Raw genomic sequence first — 27,947 nt, forward strand, 5'->3', positions numbered from 1 at the left:
CCAACTTGAATTGAGACTCCTCGAGTGAATGGGACTCTCTCAAACCTCCAAGGCTGGGTGGGGGCGCTTAAGATACATGGGAGAACGTGTGTGGATGCCTCCCTCTAGCCCTTGTGGCCTTATCTCATAAGAGTTGGTGTTGGAAACAAATTGCTTGCTTTGTAGATCCTACAATTTAGCAATTCTTATCTAACAAGGAGTTTGAGTGCAACTCAAAGTACTTGAGCAATTGAGACTCTTTTCCCCAGCTCTCCAACTGATTTAGGAGTGTTGTGGGCCACACAAACCTTATCCAAATGTGTAGTCCTATCCCAATTCCCAATTTCATTCCAATTCTACAACTTTTTCAAAATCGATTTGGGAATAACTATACTCATTTGGATTACACATTATTATGCTTATTATTAATCAAATTAATAATACATAATAATGTATAATAATTAAATAATTAATTAACAAATTAATTAATTAATAACTCACATCCAATGGGAGTTATTTCGGCTCCAATTTGTCTTTGAAAAGTTCTCTTTCTGTCTTTTGTTACTTACTTAACAAAGACATATCTATATATATATATATATATATATATATATATATATATATATATATATATATATCTATATATATATCCGTAGTTGTCAAACTCTTACGAGTCGTACGAGTCAACTCTCGAGTTGAGTCGAGTCGCCCATGCTAGTCGCCTCTGTCGAAAACTCTTACGAGTCATCTGATGACTTATTGGACCCCACCCCATCATAGCATGAGGTGTAAAATAATTAGTCCAAGCCATTAAAAAAGAAGAAGTTGGTCCTACGGTGTATGCATGGGTTTGGATAGAGTTGATGGGCTCATCGGATCAAGGGAAAAATAGTGGACCCTACCCATGCTATTCTTGGGTATAGAATATGGGCTCCACCCCACCCCATCAAAAGATCAAAACATGATGTAGGGGAAAATACTTGTCAGGAAAAACTTTCTCTGGAAAAGGTGAATAACATTTGGAAAGTTACGTGCTTAATATATATTATGGATGGATATTTTTGGCTTAGTGCTTTATCTATGTGCAATTGGGTTATATTTTTTTTACATGTTTCATCTTTTGAGATATAATAATATTTTTTTCAACTATATTTCTACTCTTTTCAAAAACTCTTACGAGTCACGAGTCATAAAATTAAGAAATCGAGTCACGGGTTGACAACTATGATATATCAACATATATATATATTTATTTAATATCTACATTAATCTAACGGATCATATCCGTCCGTGCAATTACATAAAATGCGGAACCCTGATCCGTTTGGATGTTACCAGGTCATTCGAGTTATGAGTGGGATCGTCGCAGGGATCCGACGGTTGATCCTGCAGAACCCTATGGTGGGCCCCACTGCGATCTCGCTCTCTACACTTGCATTAGGTCAGTGGCCTCCATCGAGACGTAACCTTGAAGATGACCGTCAGATCATCATAACCCTAATCACATCATGTATGTGCAAGTCTTTTCTTTTAACTACATCTACTGAGTTGAGACATATGGGAGTTGGACACCATTTACCCCCTTGGCCCACTCTTGGTATACCATTTTGGTCAAGCGGTGTTCGGCCCCCAGATGCATTTGTAAAATCCTTTGAAAACAATTCAATGTTTCATAAAACTTTTCGATAAACATTTTATCAAATCCGCCTGGCCAGGCTATTTAATAGGCCTACCGCTTTGACAAAATTGTAGATGTCAATCCCTAAATTTTAGGGCGAAGAATCCCTTGTTGAGTATCACTATTGGTTTCAAGGGTTTGCTCTAGGATATAGCTCTATCCGAATGTGACTCTAAAATAGAATCACTATAAAATAGACTAAGACCTTAGAACGGTCCGACATACCAATTAGATCCCTCGGGTCTAAGGACATGTGAAGGGTCCTGTCTGGAAGAACAACTTTATACTTTCTTGTCCATAAGTTGTTCTTTATTTGATCTGGTTCGGTTGCGCGATCCAATCATCGCACCCACTTCTTGCTTAGGGTCCACTACCTAGATGACCGAGATAAGTCACCTCACGACACATGCATGTAGGCAAGACTGGTGCTAGTTGTATACAGAAAGAGATGTCCAGTCTCTTTCCCAACTAGGAACTATTAAGGCTTGCATAGAACCGAGATGCCATATCTCCTTGCTCCCTTGGATCTGTGAATCCTTTGAGCATGGCATTTCTACAATTCTACCTAAGGACGAACACGTGTTAATAATCAAGCACATCACACACATTCATTAATATAATTACCCATTCATGTCATGAAATAAACCTTTATTAATTAATAAATGTCGTTCTACTGGCTTTTCAGGGCATATACTTTAACATGAGAAAGCTTTGCAATTTTATTCTGGACTACCAGCTAATTGATTTACCACTGGTGGGGTGGGGAGGGGGGGGGGGGGGTGCAAAATACTCTTGGTCAAATAACCAATAGCAACTTCTAATGAGTCGTCTCGATCGTGTTCTCATCTAATGAATGGGATGACAATTTCCCTCTAATATGTTAGAGCTTTGCGTAAGCCCATATCGGATCACAATCCAGTGGTGTTGGAAGTATTGGATTTCTCCGGTGGGCCTCGGCCCTTCAAATTCAATTTGGCCATGTGCGAAAACCTGAAATTTGAAGACTTGATAAACACATGGTGGAATGAGGAACACAAAGAAGGATGGAAAGGCTTCATTTTGTTCAAAAAGATGAAACCTCTAAAGAAAAGCGTGAATGAATGGCAGAAAATAGAGGAAGCAGCAACCAAAATCAGGAAAGAGGAGATTATTGTTTCTTTGAACAATCTTGCACGCAAAGAAGAGCACGTTCAGCTGGACACAACAGAGAAGATGGAACGATTATCTCTGCAGGAGGAAGATGAAGTAATCCTCAGGAGGGAGGAGATTGCTTGGAGACAAAAATCTTGTGCTTTATGGCTAAAGGAGGGAGATCACAACTCTAAATACTTCCATTGCATGGCGAATATCAGGAGAAGAATCAACACAATCAACTGCATCAAGGAGGGTGAAACATTGATTGAAGATAAGGGTAGAATCAAAGATATGATTTATCAGATTCCATTCAAGACTATACGCAGGAATGTGAGTGGCGTCCCAAACTTGGGGGGCACGAATTTAAAGCTATCAGCCGTGTGCAGCAGGAAGATCTGGAAAGGACGTTCTCGGTGGAGGAGGCGGAAAATCCGATCTTCTTGCTGGCCAAAGATAAAGCGCCTGGACCCGATGACTTTCCCATAGCGTTTTACCAAAAGTACTGGGGAATCATCAAGGAGGATGTAATGGCATTTTTGCACGAATTCCATGAGAGGGGAGATTAGTAGGGAAGTTAACTCAACTTCCATCACTCTCACTCCGAAAAAAGAAGGTATAAGAGGCTGTAACGACCCAATTCTAGCATTATGTCGCTACGGAAAAGACAAGTGAAAACATAATGAATTTTTTTTACTACTAACATATACATTGCTGAAGCAATAAAAATTAAAACACATTTAAAACCTAAAAAAAAATCTCCATTCTCATTATTTATTAATCAAAGCCATAAACAAGACAAATAATAAAATCCATTATTCAAACTTGAATTTTAAAACTAATACTCCTAAAATCTCAAACCAACTATGGTCTCCTAAATAAAACTTAAATAAACGAATTGGATTGGACCCATAGGTCTATCCATAGGACTCCACATATTTCCCAATTCCCGTGATTTGTTTAGATGTCTTCATTGGCGAACGCTCCTGCTTCTTCCTCACCTACTGATCCTGTAGGTGGAAAAGCGAGGATAATGCAAGGTCATTTGGAAGGCTTGAACAATAAGAGTAACTTTGAATAACAGGCTATTATAACAATCTATCTTATAGCATTTCATACAAATTTAAGATACCTTAAGAACTAAATCACAATTCATTTTCCAAATATGTAAAGTAAAATGCATGAATTATCATCACAAATGCAGTCATTTATCCCAGTGATCATTTGGCAATATCCCATTTTCTTTCTCATTTTACGGTGGCGTTTGGCCTAGCGTTGGCTTTCTAGTCTAGCGGTGGCTTCTAGCCTGCCCGTCAATCACTAACCATTAAGGATTCTCCACTTCCTAATGAAGTGTAATTCCTTCTAGGATTTCCTTTGGATCATCCTGTACGGGCCCACCTGAATATGCATCGCTAACCAGGTGTCGTACGCTCTCGGCCTGGTTAGCTTTTGGCTCGCAGCCCAAGGTTAGGTCTAAGGGGTCTCCTCAGTCTTCCCTCTCACTTCTATTAATTTCCTAATTTATGGCACACATTCATGAATGCATTGTTACATACCTCTTCCCTCTTTGTTATGAGGGGAAACTTTCATCTTCAAAACAAAGTTAATTCATGTACAATAACATTATTCTATTAACCTGCAATATACTTTATCTTCCTTTTTACATAAGCAATAAGAATCAATTTACATTTACCATCACTAACAAAACCATAAGTAAAGACTACAACATCATAAGGAAGAGGGTTATAATCACGCAAGCTATTTATACCATCATTATTATTCGAGTCTACCATCACTTGCCTTATTTTACTTTGGAATATGCAAGAAGTGAAAGTCTCTGAGAGTATCGGTTCCCTGAAAGGATCGCATATCGAGGGTGTTATGTAAATCATCCAATGTAGTTCTTTTTTCCGACTATACACAACTTTCCTCAACTAATTAGTCCTCATTCGAATATGTGACCCTATGCTAATACCCATATATACATACAATCTATTCCTTTTTGAAATTAAATACTATCTTTACGTAATTTATCCAAACATAATTAGTACTGATTTCAGTTGTTTCCTCTAAAATTTCAGAAAAGACACACAGTTTGTGTCATTATAAAAAATTGATCGATCATCTTCTTAAGTTTCGGAAAAGACAAAACTAGTTTATAATATTATTAAAAGGATTTTCTATCCCAAATCAGTTATCTCCTTAAATTTTCAGAAAAGATGAATTAATTTAGTGCGGTTATCAAAAATGAATTTTGACCCTAATTCAGTAATTTTTAGATTTCCAACAAGTATAAACCTTTCTTATACTATTATAAAAAGGTTTTTGTAACAGATTTGATTATTTTCAAATAAGACAACACCTTTTGGTGCCATTATCAAAAATGAATTTTATCAAGAAATCACTTATCAAATTTCCAGTAAGGATACACTTATTTTTGTTACCATGAAAAAGGTTTTTGTCATATATTCAATTATTTCTAGATAAGATGAAGATAATTAGTGCCGTTATAAAAAATGGAATTGATTCAAATTCAGTTATTTCTGGAATTTCCAGAATTCTTTCGTGGCTGATTTTGAACCAAAATTCAAGAAATTTTCGTTATAAAAATTATGTTAATAATTTAATCTATTCAAGATAGCTTCTTTTTTTGAAATGGTTCAAGATAGCTTCTTTAAACTCAAGATTTATTCAAAACCCTAGTACGCCATGAAGAGAATGTTATATATATATATATATATATATATATATATATATATATATATATATATATATATATATATATGAGTTAAGTGAAGCTACACATACGTGTAGCTAACTTAGCTACTCCGACGGCTTAAAATACAGTGGGCCCACATTGTTTGGGTGATCCAAACCATTCATTTGATAGGCCCTCACATAGATAGGGTGTGCCCTAAAAATCAGCTCCATTGGATGATCCCAACCCTTCAAACTGTGGAGGCAAAAATGGACAGATTTGTGAAGGTTTTTACACGTCCATTTTTGCCTCCACAAATTGTAGGGTTGGGATGATCCTATGGAGCTGATTTTTTGGGCACACCCTATCTATGTGAGGGCCCATCAAATGAATGGTTTGCATGACCCAAACAATGTGGGGCCCACTGTATTTTAAGCCGTTGGTGTAGCTAAGTTAGCTACACGTATGTGTAGCTACACTTTTCTCTCTCTCTCTCTCTATATATATATATATATATATATATATATATATATATATAGAGGAAAGTGTCTCTAGTCTCTCCCCTAGATAAGCTTATCTACTCCTCCCTTTAAAAAAACACAGTGGGCCCACGCTGTTTGCATGATCCAAAGCATTCATTTGATAGGTCCTAACATAGATAGGGTGTGCCCAAAAAATCAGCACCAAAGGGTCATCCTAGAACTTCATTTTGTTGGGCACACCGTGTCCAAAATGGACGCATATAAACGTGGACGTTTATATGTGTCCATTCTGGGTACCACAAGGCACCACAAAACGAAGTTCTAGGATGACCCTTTGGTGCTGATTTTTTGGACACACCCTATCTATGTTAGGACCTATCAAATGAATGCTTTGGATCATCCAAACAGCGTGGGCCCATTGTGTTTTTTTAAAGGGAGGAGTAGATAAGCTTATCTAGGGGAGAGACTAGAGACACTTTCCTCATATATATATATATATATATATATATATATATATATTAGTAAAAAACCTTCGTGCGATGCATGGGTCGACAAAGAACTGCATGGACACATCATAGGTTGATCCAAACCGTCCATGTGATGGAACACAACAGAAATAGGTTGTGCCCGTAAAATCATTTCCATTGGCTGATCCTAGCCCTCCAATCTATAGAGGTTTCCATAATATGTTGTTCCTCTTAAGGTGGCCCGGAATTCGTCAATATTTTGAAAGGCGTCCTGAATCCGTAGTATTTTGTAATATGTTCGCAAAAATCCGTAGTAGTATGTAACATATGTACCCAATCCGTAATTTTGCAAAGAAAAAACGTCACTATGTTGACTTTGTCCACTTTTTTATTACAAAAGCATCAATGAGGGGGGTAGGATTGAAATTATGTGGCTTTAATGGGTGCCTTTGTTAAAAAGCATAAAGGAGGGGGTAGGATTGAAAATATGTGGGTTGAATGGGTGCCTTTGTTAAAAAAAGTCAAAAAAGTGATGTGTAATTCTATTAGAATTTTTGGAGAAATTCAAATAATTCTCTCCTTTTCTCTTGTGCTATATAGAGTATATATATATATATATATATATATATATATATGAGGGCAGTGTTCCTGCGCAGCTGCTCAGTTAGCTTAACTGAGCAGCTGCCCCAAAAACTCATGTGGCCACATTTTGGGTGGGATCCAAAGCATTCATTTGATGGGCCCTTTCATGGGTAGGGTGTCCACCAAAAATCAGCTCCATTGGATCACCTTAGGGTGTCCATTTGTGGGGCAAAAAATGGACAGATTTGTGGAGAAACAGTATCTGTCCATTTTTGGCCCCACAAATGGACACCCATTGGTGATCCAATGGAGCTGATTTTTGGTACACACCCAATCCATGGAAGGGCCCATCAAATGAATGCTTTGAATCACCCAAAAAATATGGGGCCACATGAGTTTTTTGGGGCAGCTGCTCAGTTAAGCTAACTGAGCAGCTGCGCAGGAACACTTTGCTCATATATATATATATATATATATTTTTTTTTTTTAAAAAAAAAAAAAATAAAAAAAAATAAGAATACTAACATTATAGAAGATTTTTATTACAACTGCGAAAACTTGAAAGTTAGGAACTTTCTTGAAATCCAAAATCGAATTCGAAAGAAAAATTACAAGACTGATATTTTAGGGCTTAAAAATCTTAAAAATAAATTCTAAATTAAGTTTCTTGATTTTAAAGAACGTAAAGAAATTAAGAAATCTTGTTAAAAGCCCAAATTTAAAAATAAATAAATTATAAAGGCAAAAGTTAGATTCTTTGGGCACTTACTCGAAGACGAATGAATCCCAACGGAGGAAACTGAAATCTTTTCTTCTTCTCCTCTTTTCTTCCCTTTCTTTCCCCTCTCTGTTTTCTCGTAGCAGCAAGGGGGGAAAAGATGGGATCGTGCGATCTCTCTCTCTTTCCTTCAATATTTAGGTGATTAATAATAACCCTAGATGAGTTTATTTATAAACTTAGCCTAGAATTTATATCAAGAAGGTTTCTAATTATTAGATTCCTAATTATAATCTAATACTAACTTAAGAGGGGTGGAAATATAAATATTGGGTTTCCTAGCTTATTCTAATATATTATTAGCATTTAAGTTAATATTAGGTTACTTTTAGATTTTATCTTTTTTAAATAAAACAACCTAAAAGTTGCCTAATAAGACAAAAATCGCAATTATACCTAACCCTAACAGAAAAAGGGTCATAACTTACTCAAATCACGTCCGAATCACTAAATCTTGAGTCTGTGGGATAGGTATTCAAAATACCCATCTACCGGGACCAAAATCATGTCGAGCGGACAAGATTTGATGTCCCAAAAATAGGTTATACTAAAAGTGACGAAAAAACACTATTACCGTCGATTTTTTAAGATCGTTTAATCTAATGTATGATATGAAATACACAAGAATCTTAAAGATTGGGGGTCGATCCAATATCTAACTTACATATCCTACTGTCCGAAAACTCAAAATCGAAGATCTAGCCGTTAATCTTTGATCGATAAATCTACGGCCTAGATTTAATTAGGATTTATATCTTTATAGGCCCTTGGTGGGACCGGGTCATTACAGAGGCATCAAGGATTTCAGAACAATTAGTCTGATCCACGGCATTTACAAAATACTGACGAAAACGCGGCGGTTGAAAGGGGTAACGAGTGACATAATTTTTGAATTTCAGGGTGCTTTCGTAGACAAGAGGCAAATTCTGGATGGTATTATGAATGCAAACGAAATTCTTGATTGACTACGAAGATCAACATAAAAAAAGCATACGATCATGTCGATTGGAAATTCTTGGATTTCATTCTACAAAAAATGGGCTTTTGCACCAAATGGCGTGGCTGGGTGGCATCTTGTATCACAACGACTTGTTTCTTCATTCTTCTAAATGGTGCAGCGAAAGGATATTTTCGAAGCTCCAGAGGATTAAGGCAAGGGGACCTACTGTCTCCCTACTTATTCATCATGGTGGTGGAAGCTCTAAGCTTGATGATATCCAAAGCGGCGAGGGAAGGTTACATACTGGGATTGAAACCCTACTGCAACTCAAACACGGTGACTCACCTCTAGTTTGCAGACGACACTCATTTTTATTGAAGAAGATGAAGCATCTGTTGCTAATTTGAAGCGGGTGTTTCGATGGTTTGAAATAACCTTTGGACTGAAAATCAACTTTCAAAAAGCGCATTGGCCGGCATTAATGTGGAAGAGGATGAAGTAGCGAAGCACGCCTCAAGCATTGGCTGTAGGATGGAGTGTTTACGATCACTTATTTGGGTACCGCTCAGCTATGGCGTACAAGTTGCATCACTGTGGGACCCAGTGGTGGAACGAATAGAAAGAAAGTTAGCCACTTGGAAGAGAAAATACATATCATTCGGAGGTAGAATCATCCTAATCAAGGCCGCGTTTGCGGACATGTCGATTTATTTTATGTCTCTCTATAAAATTCCTGCAAAGATTGCTCAGCGCATTGAAAAGTTGCAGAGAGATTTTCTATGGGAAGGGGATGGAGAGGCAAAAAAAATAAAACATTTGATTTTGATGAGCTGGAAGAAGGTATGTAGACTGAAGAAACATGGAGGACTGAGGATCGGAAAAATCAGGTTATGCAACAAAGCATTATTGGGAAAGTGGTTATGGTGTTACGGTGTGGAAAAGGAAGATCTGTGGCATAAAATCATCGGAGATAAATATGGAAATGAGTGGGGGGAATGGAATGTGAGGAACCCGGGAATAGATAAGGGGTCGGGGGGATGGAGATCTATTTGTATGGCACAAAAACAATTTGAAACTTTGGTTTGTTTCACGGTTGGGAAGGGGGATGAGGTTAGATTCTGGGTTGATCCATGGGCTGGAAATACGCCACTGAATCTCAGATTTCCCAATTTATACAGACTAGCTATTAATTGCAAGGCCAAAATTTCCGACTATTTAATCAGAGATGCGGCAAGCGGGAGGGGATTTTGGGACATTAGATTAAGAAGAGATCTCAAATAAGAAGAGATACAAACCCTCACAACACGGCTTCAAATCCTCAGTTCATGCTATTGTTCGAGTTCTGTCCAGGATGACGGCATTTGGAAGCCAACCCCCGAGGGAAGTTTTTTGGTAAAATCATTTTTCTCTGCCTTTAACAATGGAGGTAAGAAATTGAAACGCTGCGCCATAATTTGGAAATCCCAAGCCCCTCCTAGAGTAAGGGCTTTCGCATGGACAACCATCTACCGAAGCATCAACACGTGCTATAGTCTTAAAAAAAAGAAAGTTCCATTTGACAAGATGGTGTGTTTTATGCCAGCAGGCGGAGGAAACGATTGATCATCTATTACTACATTGCCCATTCTCGTATTATCTTTGGATGAACGCATTGAGGGCATTTGATGTAGCTTGGGTTTTCCAAAAGGGTATCAGAAAGGCATTATTGGGGTGGACCGGTTGGGGCTTTCGGTGATACTGGGCAGGCATTATGGAAACTCCTACCATATGCTATTATCTGGAACATCCGGAAGGAAAGGAACAGTTGTATTTTTGAAGAAAAGGCGAGGAGAAGAAGCTGGGTGTCGCTGCAAATTAAAATAGAATTAATATCTTGGGCCAAAGGAAGGATGGACACTCAATATGAAACCGGAGAAATTCTCAGAAACTGGAATGCAATAATATGGGAAAGGAAGGTAAAGGACAAGATCACCCCGAAGTGGAAACCCCCACCGGATGGATGTTGCAAACTGAACTTTGATGGCAGTGCAATTGGAAATCCTGGTAAGGCCGGTATTGGCGGAGTTGTTTGCGACTCCAATGAGAGAATACGGATGTCGCACTCTGGACCAGGGGGTATCTGTGATGCAAATGAGGCCGAAGTGAAAGCCCTTCTTTTCTGTCTAAAATGGTACTCAGGGAATGACCTTGGACCTCTCATCATTGAAGGCGATTCATCCAATACAATCACATGGGCATCTACCAATTCTAAAGGCCCATGGCGACTACAAAACCTCATTTCGGAAATTAGGGATCTTGTTCTCGCGATAAAACCATCAATTGAACACAGGAGGAGGTCGGCAAATGAGATGGCAGATCGTCTGGCCAAAGAAGGCTTTCTCTTGGAAGCCATGACTGTCCACATCGCACCTGACTTGGTGGAAAATTGAATTGTATTCACGGTTCTTAATTTTCGGATGTAAGCCCTGTGGGTATCATAACCATGGTTATTGGGGACAACTTCTCCCCAGCTTTGTAATCTTCTTAATTAATAAAAGTCATCTTTAAAAAAAAAAGGACCTATGTGACCCATATCAAATAGCTCCTTAATGGCCTTCTTAATATTTTCCTTGAATACTTTCGGATAGCTATAGGGAGTGATCATGATGGTTTGTGTCCCCGGTTCCAATTCAATCACATGCTTAAATGCTGTATCAGGTGGCAGTCTCTTAGGCTGGTGCCAAAAACAGCACCATACATGTCCAATATTAACTGAATTTCAGAACTTTAATCGACGGTTATTCAGTGGGACGGTGCATACCTTCCACCATAAATATGCCAGCTGCCCAAATAATCTCTTACCCTTTGAGAATCTTCTCAATTCGTTTGGACGTTACTTCATGGTCCCCATAAAGTAACTTCACGCTCTTTTGATTTGAATTTCAATTGTAGCTTCTGATGGTTGGTGGTGTAATCCCCCAAAGAATATAAGCATTGCTCTCTAAGTAACATGTGAGGGGTTCCTCCCATAGGACAACATGAAGAAATCGTCCACCACAGTAATTTTCAAGCTTCACCTTCACATGCTTCACAATTCTATTGCATAGCAGATTGCTCCTATTGCCCATGACAGCGTTGAAACCAAATAATGTTTCAGATTTCAGTCCTTTCTTAACTACAAAGCCTTCATCAATGAAGTTGTGAGTAGCCCCTCCATCGCTCAAGACTATCGCCTTTTCCTCTAGCACCTTACCCGACACTTTTGATGATAATGCATCTATTCACACTACTCAATGTTGCTATTGTGCTTGAGATTGGGATGGCAATGGTCTTTTGGGGTTGGTTCTCAGCCTCATGCATCTCGGAAGTGTAACGACCATTTTTTTTATATAGGTGTTAATAATTACACATTTATTAAGTTACTTAATTTTTTTGATAAATACACCCTAGTCAATTAATTAGTGGGTCCTATGTAAACTCTACTTAATAAAAACACTAATTAAAGCTAGGGGTATATTAGTAAATTGCCATAGAGAGAAAATAGCAAGTGATAAAGTTGAAGATTTGCAAACCCAAAACCCAACCTATATTTTGCCGTACACATTCCCTATGGGAATGCGTGCACGTAAGGTGGGCCCCACTTTAACTTAATTACGTTAAGTATTTTAGAAACCCAAGTGCACTGGATGTGATTTGGTAATGACACCCTAATCTAAGTCACTTAACATATCGGTAAGGACACCCTTTTTCTTTTAATTGATTGTTTGAAAACATTTAAACCCTATTGATAATGACAATCTTTTCTTTAAATTAAAAACTAGAAGGACTCTTACTAATTAGAATTAGACTCAAATTAGGAAATCCTTTCTCCCCTTCTCAATTTACTTCACGATTTTGGGGTTTTATAAAAACCCAAAATTGTGGGTCTCTTCTCACCCTAACACAATAACAGAGAGAGAGAGAGAGAGAGAGAGAGAGAGAGAGAGAGTTAGCGAGAAAAAAAAAAGAGAAACAGGGAGATCGAGAGATAGAGAGTAGATTGAGAGAGAGGGTGATCAAGTAGAAGGAAAAGAAAAGGGAGAGAAGGAGGAATCAAGAGCTTTACCTTCCAATCTTCCACGCTAATCAAGTAAGTACCCAAAAACTTCTACTTCTTTGTAGTTTTCGTCTTTTTCTTTTAAAACCCTAATCCATAATCATTAGAACCCTAGTTTGAATTGAGCCTAGAAACCCCAGATTTAATGGTACACCATGAAACCCTTCTTTCCAAATCCAATATGGTCAGAACATCACTTCAAAACCCAAACAAAAAACGCTACCCGGATAATTTGAGACCCTTCAATTTATTAAAACTAATTCATAGCAGCCCTTTTAAACAAATTCTTTTTGCAGCCATGAAATTCCCAATTCGTTGAACCTATTTATTTACCATAGTAACACCTAGAAAACCTTGAATCTGGTCCCAAACCCATGTCCAGACCACTCGAATCTCTTTTGTTTTGACAAAATTTTAAAAACCCTGCAACTGTTATAAAAGGAAAAGGTAGAAAAAAGAAGAAGGAAATTGATAATCCTATCCTTTTTCTTAACCAGGCAACCCTTTTTGGATACATTTATGATTACTCTTTTGGAACCACAAAGGGGGGTGGCTTGGGAAATAACAGGCGTAGGTATATTACTTTCTACATATTACTTTCTACAGGAAAAAAGGGAAGGGATAATTGATATTTAAACTGTCATGTTTTTTTTATATATACAAGCATGAACTCAAATTGTCTTTTCTTTTAAAATGGTAAAAGAAATATATATATATATATATATATATATATATATATATATATATATATATATATATATATAGAGGAAAGTGAAGCTACACCAACGGTGTAGCTAACTTAGCTACACCGCCGGCTTAAAATACAATGGGCCCACATTGTTTTGGTGATCCAAACCATTCATTTGATTGGCCCTCACATAGATAGGGTGTCCACCAAAAATCAGCTCCATAGGATCATCCCAACCATTCAAACTGTGGAGGCAAAAATGGACAAATTTGTGAAGGTTTTTACACTTTCATTTTTGCCTCCACAAATCGTAGGATTGGGATGATCCTATGGAGCTGATTTTTGGTGGACACCCTATCTATGTGAGGGCCAATCAAATGAATTCTTTGGATCACCAAAACAATGTGGGCCCATTGTATTTTAAGCCGGCGGTGTAGCTTCACTTTCCTCATATATATATATATATGTCTATGTATGTATATATGTATATGAATGCAAGGAGGGTGAGGGAATATCACTTACTAAAAGGCTACTAATGTTTACTAACATGTTTTGATATTTGCACAAGAAAATTCAGTTTGTCTTCTCTTTTTATTGATTGGGTAATGAAACCCTATTATATCAACATCAAAAGTCAATTCCTAAAATCTTAGGCATCCATCCTTGCAAAACCATTTATAATTTTAGAAGAAGAGAGTCATATGTGTAAATCCTACAATTTAGGATTAAATATATTCTTTAATCTTTTATGTATATTTTTGTATTCCAGTGGAAAACATAAAATTTCCTAGAAAAATCTCTCTTTTCCGGTTTCCATTCTCTTTAATAAAAGATAAAAGGGATTCATAATATATATATATATATATATATATATATATATATATATATATATGAGAAAAGAGAAGGTACTCCCTGAAGTAGATAACTTATCTACTCCCTACCTTAAAATAACAGTTGGGGCCATATTGTTTGGGTGATCCAGAGCATTCATTTGATGGGCCCTCACATAGATAGGGTGTGCCCAAAAAATCAACTCGATAGGATCATCCTAACCCTATGAACTGTGGAGGCAAAAATGGACGTGAATAAGGCTGCACAAATCTGTCCATTTTTTGCCTCCACAGTTCATAGGGTTAGGATGATCCTATCGAGCTGATTTTTTGGGCACACCCTATCTATGTGAGGGCCCATCAAATGAATGCTTTGGATCACCCAAACAATGTGGCCCCAACTGTTATTTTAAGGTAGGGAGTAGATAAGTTATCTACTCCAGGGAGTACCTTCTCTTTTCTCTCTCTCTCTCTATATATATAATATATATGAACTGAAAATAAAATTATTAGAGGTTATCTTGATATCAGTACCTTTACAAGCTTGATCAAAACTTATGCGCATTTTTGGTAAGGGACACCCATTACAAGTTTTCAGTATTAAACTTAAGACAAATTTTGAGAATGCTACTCTATTTTAAAAAGAAAATTCTATCGAAGAGCCCTACAATCAATTGATAATGACACCCCTTCACATTCTATCACTTGATATACTCCATACCCTAACATTCATTTGATAAGAACACATCCCCTTCAAAATTGTTATCCTCAAAATCTTCAACCAGAAACCCATTACACCTTCCTTGTCTTTAGATCTCTTTCACCCCCAACCCTCTTTGATAGAATCTACAAAATAGAGAAGGAAAGATGGGTTAGATATAAAATATTAGAAATAAAAAGGGATATACGAAGTAATACATTGACACCATTGGTATATAAATTTTACAGGGCATCTTTCTGATTTATTTATAGAGACCTCGGATCGTCGTTACACTCATCAAGAAAAGCAAGGCAAGTTGTAGTTGACTTATGTAATAACGGTTCTTTTAATGGCTTGTATTATGAATTTGGTTCTTTATTATCACGTTCAAATACTTTTTATTTCTGTACCTTGGAATTTCAAAGAAAAGTAAGTTTTGAAAGGATTTGATTTGGGAAAAAAGGACGATCTCATGCATATATTCCTAGTCACTGTATGGTAACGTTATTCACCTATATATATATATATATATATATGTATAAAGACCTATGCTATCACCTGCCTCGGCCAGGTGATGATAACTTGGGATATATACATAAGATACTTTTAATAAAATGGATTGAAAATAGATTTATTGGATACGTGATGTTGTTTTTACTTTAGTTACCTACATTTATCTCTTTTGTTGTGTTAGCATATTCCGCTGCTTCGTTATGATTTGTTCTTGTTGGTGATCTTGCTCACCCATCACCTGCTATTGTTGTTATTTCCTTAGACTATCTATATTTTGTTATCTTCTGGAACTGATGTATTTTGTAATGCAAATTTCATTACAGCACTTTTATTACATGAAGTCTTTTCCAGTTGTACAACTTGCTTGACCTATTTTCTACCCACATGTTTTGAGGAGATTGACGAGGGAGCTTTCGCAAACGAGCAAATTTAAACAACATAGGAAGGGGATCGAGCAATCGTAATTTGGGAATGATGTTATCCCAAGGAGTTAGAGTTTCGTTTTTAGTTATTTTTTTAGCTTCTACGTTATTACAAATTTTAATTGGGATCTGAAAGTATGTAATAAGATTCTTATGTTTTGGAATAAGATTGCTCGTCTTTAGTATTATCTTAGAATTTGTCTTTGCTATGCTATAAAAAAAAATTATTGTGTTTTTTTTCGTAGCGACTCGTTTTTAAAATCTTGGTTGTTACAGGAAGACTCATTATTCCCGATATGAATCTTCCACATTAGACATCACCTTGATATAGTGGATTTCGCCCTTGCCGTGACATTGGTGGCTTCAATCCCGTGACATCTTACAATGGAAACACAACTTTTTTGTTGTCAGTTCATTGGGCTCCTCGTCGTTCATCTTTCCCAAGGGTGTTAATCTCAGGACCTTTGCGAATGAAAAGCTGGTTTTGGAGTCTGGTTTCACTTTGGAAGTGATGGATTCTTCCTCTAAAAAGAAGTGTTTCTATGAAATATCCCTACTTGTTTGGGTCTAGGGGTGGTGGAGTTGAAAATCACGTCCTGGAGGTGGCGAAGCTTCCAAGTTCATAGCTCTTCTAATTGCATCCTGCAATGTTGGGGGCTCAAAAGCTTTGACTACTCCCCTTAGTGGTTCCATCAGTCTCACAATAAAAAGGAACGTGATTCTTCTCTCAGAAATGTTTGAAACCATCACGGAAATTTTCTAAAATTCCTCAACGTAATTTTCTATCGTAGTTTTCTGCTTGAGAATGACCAAGTTCTGGAAGTATTATATCTCATTCCTTATTTCAAATCTATCTAAAACCCTTTGGCTTAAGTCGTCAAAGGTGCAAACAACTCCATGCCCTCGTGTACTCAATTCGTGGAACCATCATATGCAACCCCTTGAGGTAGAGTGGCATGCAAACAACTCCATGACCTTGTGTACTCAATTTGTAGAACCACCAATCATATGCAACCCCTTGAGGTAGAGTGGCAAAATGGATGATGTCCTTCGCCATAGGGCAGAAAATGAAGTAAGTTTGCAATTTTTGTGACCGTGCGGTAGCCATCAAACCCTCTCCCCCATCAATCATCGACACTTGCATTTTCTGTTGCAATCTTCCCTTCTCATTGTAATCGCTTCCTTGTCCAATCTTCTTTCCAATAATTTTCTTGTAGCTATGGAAATTTTCCACATTTCCTTGGTCGTCGGACATCCTATGATATTCACAGAAAACTGTGTCAAATTCGTCGGACGGTTGGCGTTAGAAGTCTGCCTTTGCAGGAACATGGGCTTGGCAGGCCAGGTAAAGGAGAATGGATATGTCTGACGGATCTTTCGCTTGAACGATCTTGAGAGGCAGCCCTATTCAAGGGTTCCCCTTGGTCTTGTGTTTTTTTTTTTTTCTGGCGTGATGGGACTGCGTGGGTGGGTGTGTTGGGGGGGAGGGGGGGGGGGGGGGGGAGAGAGAGGTGGGGGCGTATGTATCTCTGTATCTCTTCTCAGAAAGCTTCTCAGAAATCTGGGCCAATAGTTCAAGCATGACATAAAACTTTTCTTCGGCAGGAGCTTTCATAATTTCTGCTGCAGTTTCACTTACACTAGGAGCTGCTGTTTCTTCCCGTCGAGCCACATAACTAGTGTTAGATTTTTTCCCTATATGTGCTGTGCTTGTGACTGAAATGCGGCATCAACGTTCCTCACAAGGTGGCATGAACAAATCTCTAATACCTCTGTAATAACCTAGATCTGAAATACCAAGTTTTAACACCAATAGTGGACTGTTTTTCACAGATAGCATTCAGAACAAAGCAAGAGCAAACAAATTGCAAATGGGGCATGTTACGCGAGAGAAAAGAGAATAGTGAGTTGGGAGAGTCCCCCCCGCCCTCACTTATGTATTTATATATATAGAGAGAAATATGCGATGACCTATATGCCCATAGGCATATACATATGTCAACACTCCCCCTCAAGTTGGAATGTATATGTCAAACATTCCTAGCTTGCTACAATAATCACTCAATTTGGCTTTGTTCAATGGCTTGGTAAACATATCCGCTAATTGGTCCACCGATCTAACGAACACTGTGCATATTTCTCCTCTTTGAATTCGATGTCGGATGAAGTGGCAATCAACCTCGATATGTTTAGTTCTCTCATGAAAGACTGGATTGGTGGCAATGTGAATCGCCGCCTTGTTGTCACAGTATAACTGAGAAGGAGATGATGGGGAGAAACTAATCTCTGACAAGAGAGAGCGTAACCAAATGGGCTCTCCACTTGTGTGCGCCATCGCTCTATATTTCGCCTCTTCACTAGATTTGGAGATAACATCCTATTTCTTACTTCGCCATGACACAAGGCTACCTCCCACAAATGTGCAGTATCCTGTGGTAGATCTCCTGTCAGCTGCAGATCCTGCCCAATCTGAATTTGTGTACCCTTCTATCTTCTGATGTCCATGTTTCTTGAATAACAACCCTCTACCTGGAGCACCTTTCAAATACCGAAGAATTTGAAGAGCTGCTGCCTAGTGTGAAGTACGAGGTGAACTCATATATTGACTGACAACACCAACATCAAAGGAGATATCTGGGCGTGTGAGTGTAAGATAGATAAGTTTACCAACCAGTCCCCTGTACCTGCCTAGGTCATCTAACAAGTCTCCCTCTTCAGGGAGTAACTTCACATTTGAGTCCATAGGAACTGAGGTAGATTTCACTCCAAGATAACCTGTCTCCTCAAGTAAGTCTAAGACATATTTCCTCTGTGAGAGGGAAATCCCCTTTGTAGAATATGCAATTCAATACCCAAGAAGTATCTAAGACGACCCAAATATTTGGTAGAAAACTCATTTTGCAAGAAGGTCTGTATCACTGCCAATGATGATGATGTCGTCGACATAGACTATCAAGAGTACACACCCAACTGTAGACTGACAGTTGAAGACAGAATGATCAACTGCACACTGCTTCATGCCAAAGCGCATAATGGCATCACTGAACCTTCCAAACCATGCTCTAGGAGATTGTTTGAGACCGTAAATGAATTTCTTTAATCGACATACAGAGGAGGACATCTCCCCTCGAGCTACATACCCAGGAGGTTGCTCCATGTAAACCTCCTCTGTAAGCTCACCATGAAGAAATGCATTTTTGACATCCAACTGATGTAGAGGCCAGCCTTGATTGACAGCAAGAGAAAGTAGAACACGCACTGATTGAATCTTTGCCACAGGAGAAAAGGTCTCACCATAGTCCACTCCAAACGTCTGAGTGTACCCTTTTGCAACCAAGCGCGCCTTAAGGCGCTCAACAGAGCCATCAGGTAAATATTTGACTGTATAGACCCAACGACACCCAACAAGGTGTGCACCAGGAGGCAAATGAACTAAATCCCAAGTCCGATTGGCCTCAAGGGCATCCATCTCAAGGTCCATAGCAGTGCGCCACCCCGGGTGATCAAGTGCTGCAGCCAAGGACTTTGGCAAAGAAACAGAAGATAGAGATGACACAAACTGCGAAAAGCAGGCGTGAGAGCATCATATGAAAGAACAGACGAAATAGGATGAACAATACTATGAGAACGAGTGCGGGAGGCAATAGGAGAGTCGGCAGATACCTCAGGGGTCGAAGGAGGGAGCTCCTGATGGGCTGGCGATGCCGCTGCCGGAGATGGATGAGCTGCTGAGGTATTGCGGCGCTGATAGGTCTTCTTAGTGACTAGAGCTGGAGGCCGAGCAGGTACTTGTAAGGGAGGAGAGGTCTCTGGAACAGGAACCACAACAGGTGAAGGTAAGAGAGAAGATGGAGATGGACTGACTACCGGGTCAGGAAGAATGGGAATTGATAGAGGAAGATCTGAAGAATGAGAGAGAGAGGGGTCGTATCCGGAGAGCTCAGAAAGAAGGGCTCTATCTCGAAGAAGGTAACATCTGCCGTGACATAGGATTGACGTAACCGAGGGCTATAACAACGATAACCTTTCTGGGTCCGTGAGTAGCCGAGAAAAATACATCGTTCAGATTTATGATCTAATTTATCCAATCCAGGCCTAAGGTTGTGGACAAAGCAAACAAACCCGAGGTGTTATAGGAAACTGCCCATGATGAGGACATAAAATTGAAAAAGGGGATGAACCGCCTAGAACTGAGGAAGGGAGTCGATTGGCCAGATAGTTAGCAATGAGAACTGCGTCACCCCGATAAGACTTGGGAACTCGCATCTGGAAGAGAAGAGTGCGAGCTCCATCCAATAAGGATCGCATTTTCCATTCGGCAACACCATTCTGTTGAAGGTGTGAGCACATGAAGATTGATGAAAGATACCACGAGTGGAAATGAACTCCTCAAAACCATTGGATTTTGAGAAATATTCCCTGGCATTATCAGTGCCAAGGCATTTAAAAGTGCAATTAAATTGGTTATTAACTTCTGAATGAAAAGTACGAAAAACAGAGAACACTTCTGAGCGGTCTTTAAGTAAGTAAAGCCAACACGTACGTGAATAATCATCAATAAATATGACAAAATAGCGATGTCAAAAAACAGAGGTAGTTTGCGAGGGACCCCATACATCGGAATGCACTAAATCAAAAGGGTGCGAGGCCCGACTAACAGGCCTAGACGGGAAGGACACCCTATGGTGTTTCCTAAGTTTACAGACCTCGCACGAAAAAGGGGTAATAGAAGAAGAAACGATAGATGTTCGCCGCAAACAATCAAGGCTTGGATGTTCAAGACGGCAGTGCCACTAATATGCGTTGCTGGAGCTGTGTAAAATGGCACGAGGAGGGCTACAGTCAAGACGATAAAGCCCATCAATCTCATGGCCTGAGCCAATCGTCCTCCCAGTAAAGAGATCATGAAACAAGCAATAAGAGGGATAAAATGAGACAGAACAATTGAGATTTTTAGTAATCTGACTAACTGAGAGTGAACTAAAGGATGACTTTGGTACACATAGGACAAAGGACAATGTTAGACCAGCAAGAGGAGAAATATCAGAAACACCAGAGATAGGAGTGGAGCTCCCATCAGCAAGTGTGATGGACTGATCAGAAAGGGGACGGGATGAACTAAGTGAGAAAGAAGTACCTGTCTTATGATTGGAGGCTCCAGAATCAATGACCCAGGAGCTGGAGCTAGTAAGAAGAGATGCAGGGGAGTTACCTGGCTGAGCAAAAGTAGCCAGGTAGCTCCCCTGCATCAAGTCTTGTGATTGGAACCATCAAGTCTGACTATGGTCATGGGAGGAAATGAACCATCGATCGAAGAAGACGGGGGGTTATAAGAGGAGGAGAATGAGCGGGACATAAGAACAGTAGCCACAGGGGGCTGCCCACGGGAGGGATCCTCAATCACAAGGCTATCCATGAGGAAATAATCGACGAGACCGACGAGAAGAAACGATGCCAAGGCGGAGATCAGAAAAATCAATACTGGAGATTGCGGCTCCAAAGAGAGACAAATGAGAAATAAGGCATGAGAGAAACCCTTGATGACATGAAGGAGACAAATAGATCTAGGTATAGAAGATTGGAGCCACGAAGAGAATTGAAAATAGGTAAAAGGGATTTAAGCCATTAGAAGAAGAAAGAAAAGGGGAGGGGGGGGGAGACGGAGGTCGAGAGAGGAAATGGAGATGGGAGGGGAACAATAGTAGGAAATGGATATACGTACAAGGAGATGGGAGGGGACAGTAGTGAAGAGAGGTAGAGAGAGGAGGGGATAGGAGTTGGGGAGGGCATACGGGGTTTTTTGGGGGGGGGGGGGGGGTGTGTGAACAGGAGTGGGAGGGAGGTTGGGAAGGGGAGGTAGATGGAGATGGATAGGATTGGAGACGGAGAAGGGTGGTAGATGGGATTGGAGAATGGTGGTAGATGGAGATGGATTTGGCTTTGGGTGGAGGTTGGAGAAGATGGAGGTTACGTCGATTGTCCCTAGGGATCGGAAACACTAGGGCTCTGATACCATGTTATGTGAGAGAAAAGAGAATAGTGAGTTGGGAGAGTCTCCCCCTCACTTATGTATTTATATATAGACAGAGATATACAATGACCTATATGCCCATAGGCATATACATATACATACATCAACAGGGTATAAAGGGGATCAAATATTGCAAAGATAACTGTTGCAGAATACAGTTGCATAGGTGTTGATGTCAGCCCTCCAAGATACATCCTTGAGAAAATCCAAAAAATATTTTTCGGCTAACTGACCCGTGAGAGCCCGTTTCTAAATATTTGCCTTCTTTTTAGGCTAAGAATGAGGATTCTTTGCAGCTACTAATAGTTGTTTCCAAAAATTCTCATCAATCCGTTTCTTGCCCGTTTAATTAGGCGAGAATGAGAAGCCTTGTTGAACAGATCCTGAAGTGCCAAATGAACAAGAACTCCAAAGTGGAAAATGTGGAAGGGATCAGTCCTTGAACAAATCTCAGCAAGAGCGGGGATCAGCCTTGTCTCTTGTGTTATGGGGGAATGGGCAAACGAGATGGAAACAACCATAGTTGAATATTTCATTTTATTCACCGTTTCTTTGCTGTTTCGTTTTGGCAAGTGGAACGGAACGTTTTGGAAAAGACTATGCTTGGAGAATTTTTTTAATAGTTAAAAAAATTAAAATATACAAAATTGATAAAATATAAGAAAAAATTATAGGAACCAAGTATTTTAAAGAAACATTTTTATTACTTAAAATATTAAATTGATTGCAACACAAAAAAAATAACAAATTACATCTCAGGTCTCATTGCTCAACTCTTAAACATACTTATTAAATCATCTCCTGAATCCTTCTAAGGGCAGTCAAAAGCAGAGTCATCACCAACATTATCAGGATCATCGTCATCATCTTCGTCGTCCGCAACAACAACTCCTTAGGATCTTCAACATTATGCCAACCTAAATCATCTGTTGTGAAAACAACAAGCCTGCAATGATTTCCTTTTGTCTGCTGGAGTTTCCCGCCCCCACTTTTCCTGATTTCTCATACAACACATGTAAGGATTTTTCTTTGCTTGCCATGTCACCATTTCTTGGGTTGATGTCTGTGGCTTGAGAAGCGATCGGTCTCTGGGGCTCTTCCTTCACTCCAATCGTATACCAGATTACAAGGACTTTGGTTGATGGACCCCCACCACCGAGTTGGTAAAAACCTTAACTATTGGAAACTTCATATCCCCCTGGCTTGTGTCCAGATCTTTCTCCATTACTGCACCTATCTTCCTTGCTGGGACTTCCACCGTCATATCCCACACATGGAGAGGGATTCCGAAAAGGTGCAACCACGTCGCCTTCTCTCCCGTCATATGGCCTGTGGCCTAGGTCTCTAATCTCAGCAACCATTCTCCTGACACTCCACCTCCTCTGCGCAAGAACCCCATGGCTTGCTTTTTCAATTCGAAGGTGAACAAGACTTTTTCGGCTTCTCTAGGTTCGAAAGGTCCCAAATCACTTTGCCCACTGGTGAAGGTCCTCTAGATTCTAGGGATGTTTCTTCAGTACCCCTATGAGACAGCACTTTACTTTAGTAGCTTTGTTCTCTCTATCATTGCTTTGCCCGAGAAGCGCTTGCCAATTCTTGATAGGATCCTTGACAGGGAGGTTTTGTGCATGCATTGACTGCTTCCTATCCTTATTCGCTGCTTCGCACCATCTGCAAACTCCTCATCTTTTGAAGTTGTGGTAGCCACATGCATCGCGACTCCGATCTCCTGGTAGCCATTGAAATCTGCTTAGCTAGGACTTTGGATTACTTCTTCTTCTTCTTCTCTTTTGCTGCCAAACCTCCGAGTTTTCTTCTTTTAACCCGTCATCGATTTGTTGAAACTTCTTGTCTTCGTTCTCATTCTCCGCTGCTATCCTCTTTTGGCAACATTCCCTCTCTAAACCTAGGGCCTCCACAGCTGCTTCAACGGTATGACCTCCCCCTTGATTCTGAAGAGAGATTTGCCACAGCTGTAGTTTGAAACTTGAAAGAGGCTTTTTAGTTTTCACTAACCATCTTTAGGCAGAAACTTGTACATTTAGAATGTTTTAGTTTGTATATACACACATATATTTACCCAATTCATCAATGAATGATAGAATGTTATTGCGTTGACTTTGTTATATGTATAATTTGGTAGTTAAATGCTAAAATTCATAATGTACAGGCTGCCACTGCTTTTAATTGTGTGTATATGTGCTTGTGTCCTTTTTAGCTATACCTGTTTCTAATTTTGGGGGTTGCCACGCCTTACACTTCGTGTCCGTATCCACTGATAATATCATTTTTCAACACAAGTTAATGGAATATTAGAGCTTATACCCATGGTAACATTCTCTTGTCTGTTGAAGGTTGACTGTCTTCTATTTGATGTTGGGTGGGCCATGTTTGTCCATGTTTGAAGTGTCAAACTAGTTTAATCTAAGATTAATATGTAAAAGCTTTCATGGCTATTGTTAAATCCCAACTTCATATTCATAAATTGAATTTAAAGAAAATGACGATATTAGAATGACTGGCCATACATCAACTCGTTGAAACCCAACTCTTTTGGTCTTAGTGGTAGGTTTCTAAACCATTGATTGTTTCACGTATTAAGTTACATATTTAGAATTGTTATATTCGTTGTTTTTGTATATTTGATGAGCAGGTTTGCTATTTACTGATCTGAATCTTTCCTTATTCCTTTAACTTACTCTGCATTTCATTGCATACTATAAATTGCTTACTTAATTCTTTAGTTGATCACATAGTTTTCTTTCCTTTTCCTCTCAGCGCCAACCATCATCATTGGCCATGAATTTTATGATGCTCTGCCAGTTCATCAATTTCAGGTTTGTCTAGCATTATTTTATTCGTAAAAAGTCTTTGTTCCTACTTGAGGGAGGTTTCAACTTAGTTTCTAATTCCTGGTTGTGATATAATTTTAAGTGAAATGCTAATTGATGCAGATAATAGCCCAATAAGTGGCATATTTGCCTATTAGGATTTATTTCCATGTTATTTAGTTTCTAGGATTTATATTTTCATGTTTTAGTTTTAGGATTTTATTTTCCATGGAATTTTATTTGAATTGCCTATAAATAGGTCTCATGTATTAGGGATTTTAACTTTGATGATTAATTGAATTGATGGAGATTCTCCCCTCTAATTTCCTCTCTTCTTCTCCCCCAAGTCTTCTTCTCCTCTTTCTCCTCTTTCTCCTCTATTCTTCTTCTCCTCCTCCTATTCTCTTCTATTCTTCTCCTTCTATTCTCTTCTTCCCCTATTCTTCTTCTTTTCTTCTCCCCTTTCTTCTATTTCTCTTCCCGGTCCTACATCACTAATACCGACCAAGCCACAAGAAGGGCCCATATTCAAAGGTGTATACCATGGAGTAAATGGTTCAATTCCCGTGCCAATCAACATTCATTTAATGTTCCTTGTGATTATGATATAGAATTTCTGCCTTTCCAGAACTCAAGAGCAATGTAACAGTTCAAAATTTCGGCGGACTAGAACCACATTCTCAAGTTATATGTTTTTCTTTTAGTTGTTACTTCCATCCTTTACTTTCTATCAAATCTGAGATGGTGTGAAAAAATTCAGAGTTCTCATGACCATTGGCATTTATAAGATCTGTATATGAAATTACATTAAAGTTGGATAAACAAAACTGCTTACTCTTGAGGGCCTTAGGAAATAAAGAAGTGAAAAGAAAGACCATTTATTCCCCAACACACTATAACAAGGGAGGGTGAAACAGTAAAATAGCAATAAATACAGAAGTTGTCTTTAATAGTCACCCTCCAGTTAGGCAGAGAAGCAACTTGAACACCTAACTTGTCCCAAACGTAGCATGAAAATTCTTTGATAAAACCTTAATGATATTAGCTTGTTGCAATCCCTGGATAAAGAATATGTTTTGTGTGCACATGGAAACCATGAAGCGGACATATTTAATAGAGAAATGATCACAAATTAGAGTTGAGAGATGACAGAGAAATAGACCATCTGAAGAGGAGCGGTGAACCAAGAATGTTCAACAATGGTGGAGGCCTTACACCCATGTTCTACCTGCACAAAATCATTGCATAGCATAAAGTTCATGGTGTATACTTGGCCACATGGTGATGTCTGAAAAGGTAGTTTCTGAAAGTTTGATGCTGGGTTGATGTTTATAAGTTTTTGTGAAGCTACTTTGATGATTGAAAGCATCCTCTGGGATGTGGAAGGAAGAAGCATACATGCAGTTTTTATTTTTTCGTTTTTTGGATTCAGGAGTATGCTCCTGGATCATCATACTATGTAATCACTAGAGTGACTACCATGTAAATTTCATGGTATGAATACATCAAGTCACTTTTTCAAAAAAAAAAAAGCTACAGGTCAACTAGTAAGATTGGCTTTGTTATCCAATGCCAATGGACGCCTAGTGGGACAAAAAGTATTTTATGCAGTAAAATATTTATCTCAAGAGTCAAGTAATAATAGAAAAGGCAAAAGGAATCCATAGATTGCATCATATGACTGATAAAAGAATCCTATGCTATTTCTATGACCTGAAATATATCCTTTTTCTGTTATAGTGTGACCTGAAATATATCCAAGCCGAAGAAGAGTAAAATAATATACAGAGTAGAAGTATGCGAGTCTTATCCCTAATACTAATCTGGTACTTGGATACTCTTGTGTTAAAGTATAAAAGATAAATAACGCCTTTCTCCAACAGCCTAAGCTTTTGGAGATGTTGGTAAGTTAAAGGTCTCGAGTTCAAACCTCCCAGGAAGCAAAAATCCACATGCGATGGTCGGCCCAAAGTGGGACCACATGTGCCACGTGTTTGCCAAGTGGGCCACACGTGCGGGGGAGTGTTAAAGTATAAAAGATAAATAACGCCTTTATCCAACAGCTTAAGCTTTTGGAGAAGTTGGTAAGTTAACATCTTGGTTTCAGAAGTAGTTGTATACTATAGGAACCAAGTAAACACTATATCTTGTGGTAGACAGATACTTATCTCATAAGCCAACCTAATCAGCATATGTGAAAGCAGAAAATGCCCATTTGAGGAAATGTGAATAAAGATTATGCTTAACAGTAGAGAATTGAGATGCTGGGTATTGCATGAATTGAAAGACAAGATAAAACAATGATGCTATATGAGGGTGAGGGAGTTTCAGATGTTGGAGAGCACCAAGGTTGCTATACATCATTGGTCAGGGGACCTTAGAATCATTACACTTGTGAAGTTTATGCTTGATATTGATAGAAAAGAGGCATATGTCGATGTGTTTACATACAAGCATGTTTAGCATGAGAAACAAGGTCAGTGTTATGCTTAGTTTGAGAGAGCAAAAATTCATTGCTGCTTGTAGCTGCCTCAATTCCTTGAAAATAGTGAAGCAGTCAAAGTTTTTTTTAACTCAGAATTGGCATGAGAGGGAGGGAGGGGGTTATTGACAGTGACAGTGATACCATAAACATGAAGAATAAGAATAATTATTCCATGTGAAGAACCGTGGAAAAAAATAGAGACATCATTGCTAGAAGTAAAAACAATATTGAGAAGAGTGGAGGTGAAATTATCACATGAAGCTTGTTCAAGGCATAAAATTCTTTGTGCAACCTACAAAAATGTTCTGGGATTCAAAGCACCTTGTGGTTGCTGCGCGTAGATTTCGGGAAGTTCATCATGAAGGACGGCATTCTTAATGGTATGTTTCCGAATGAGTCAGTTAGGCGAAGCAATAAGTGAAAGAATTGTGTGCACAGTTACCGGTTTGACAACCGGGCTAAAATTTTCCCTATAGTCAAAGCCACATGGTTAATTGTAACCCCTGGAAACTGTTATAAATCTAGACCATAAGAGAAGAAATCAAGAACAACCCAGACAGGTAAGGTTTGAGAAGTTGAAAAGAAGAGATGAGGAGAGGTGAGTAGGAGAGAAAGATGAGCAAGTAGTTCATGT

General features: G+C 38.9%; 1 protein-coding gene across 3 annotated transcripts in view; it reads left to right on the forward strand.

The window, feature by feature from the left end:
• The window catches only part of LOC143887618 (NADH dehydrogenase ubiquinone complex I, assembly factor-like protein (DUF185)), a 54,804-nt gene that overhangs the window by 12,453 nt on the left and 14,404 nt on the right, over positions 1-27,947 (forward strand). For all 3 annotated transcript variants that reach the window (XM_077391724.1, XM_077391723.1, XM_077391725.1), the window contains one exon: positions 24,776-24,834. In XM_077391724.1, the coding sequence (XP_077247839.1) occupies positions 24,776-24,834 (59 nt within the window). The remainder of the gene's footprint in view (positions 1-24,775; positions 24,835-27,947) is intronic.

Source organism: Tasmannia lanceolata, unplaced genomic scaffold (genome assembly GCF_043159265.1).
Source record: "Tasmannia lanceolata isolate RefF3 unplaced genomic scaffold, GAP_Taslan_0.1 ptg000012l, whole genome shotgun sequence".
Lineage (NCBI taxonomy): Eukaryota > Viridiplantae > Streptophyta > Magnoliopsida > Canellales > Winteraceae > Tasmannia > Tasmannia lanceolata.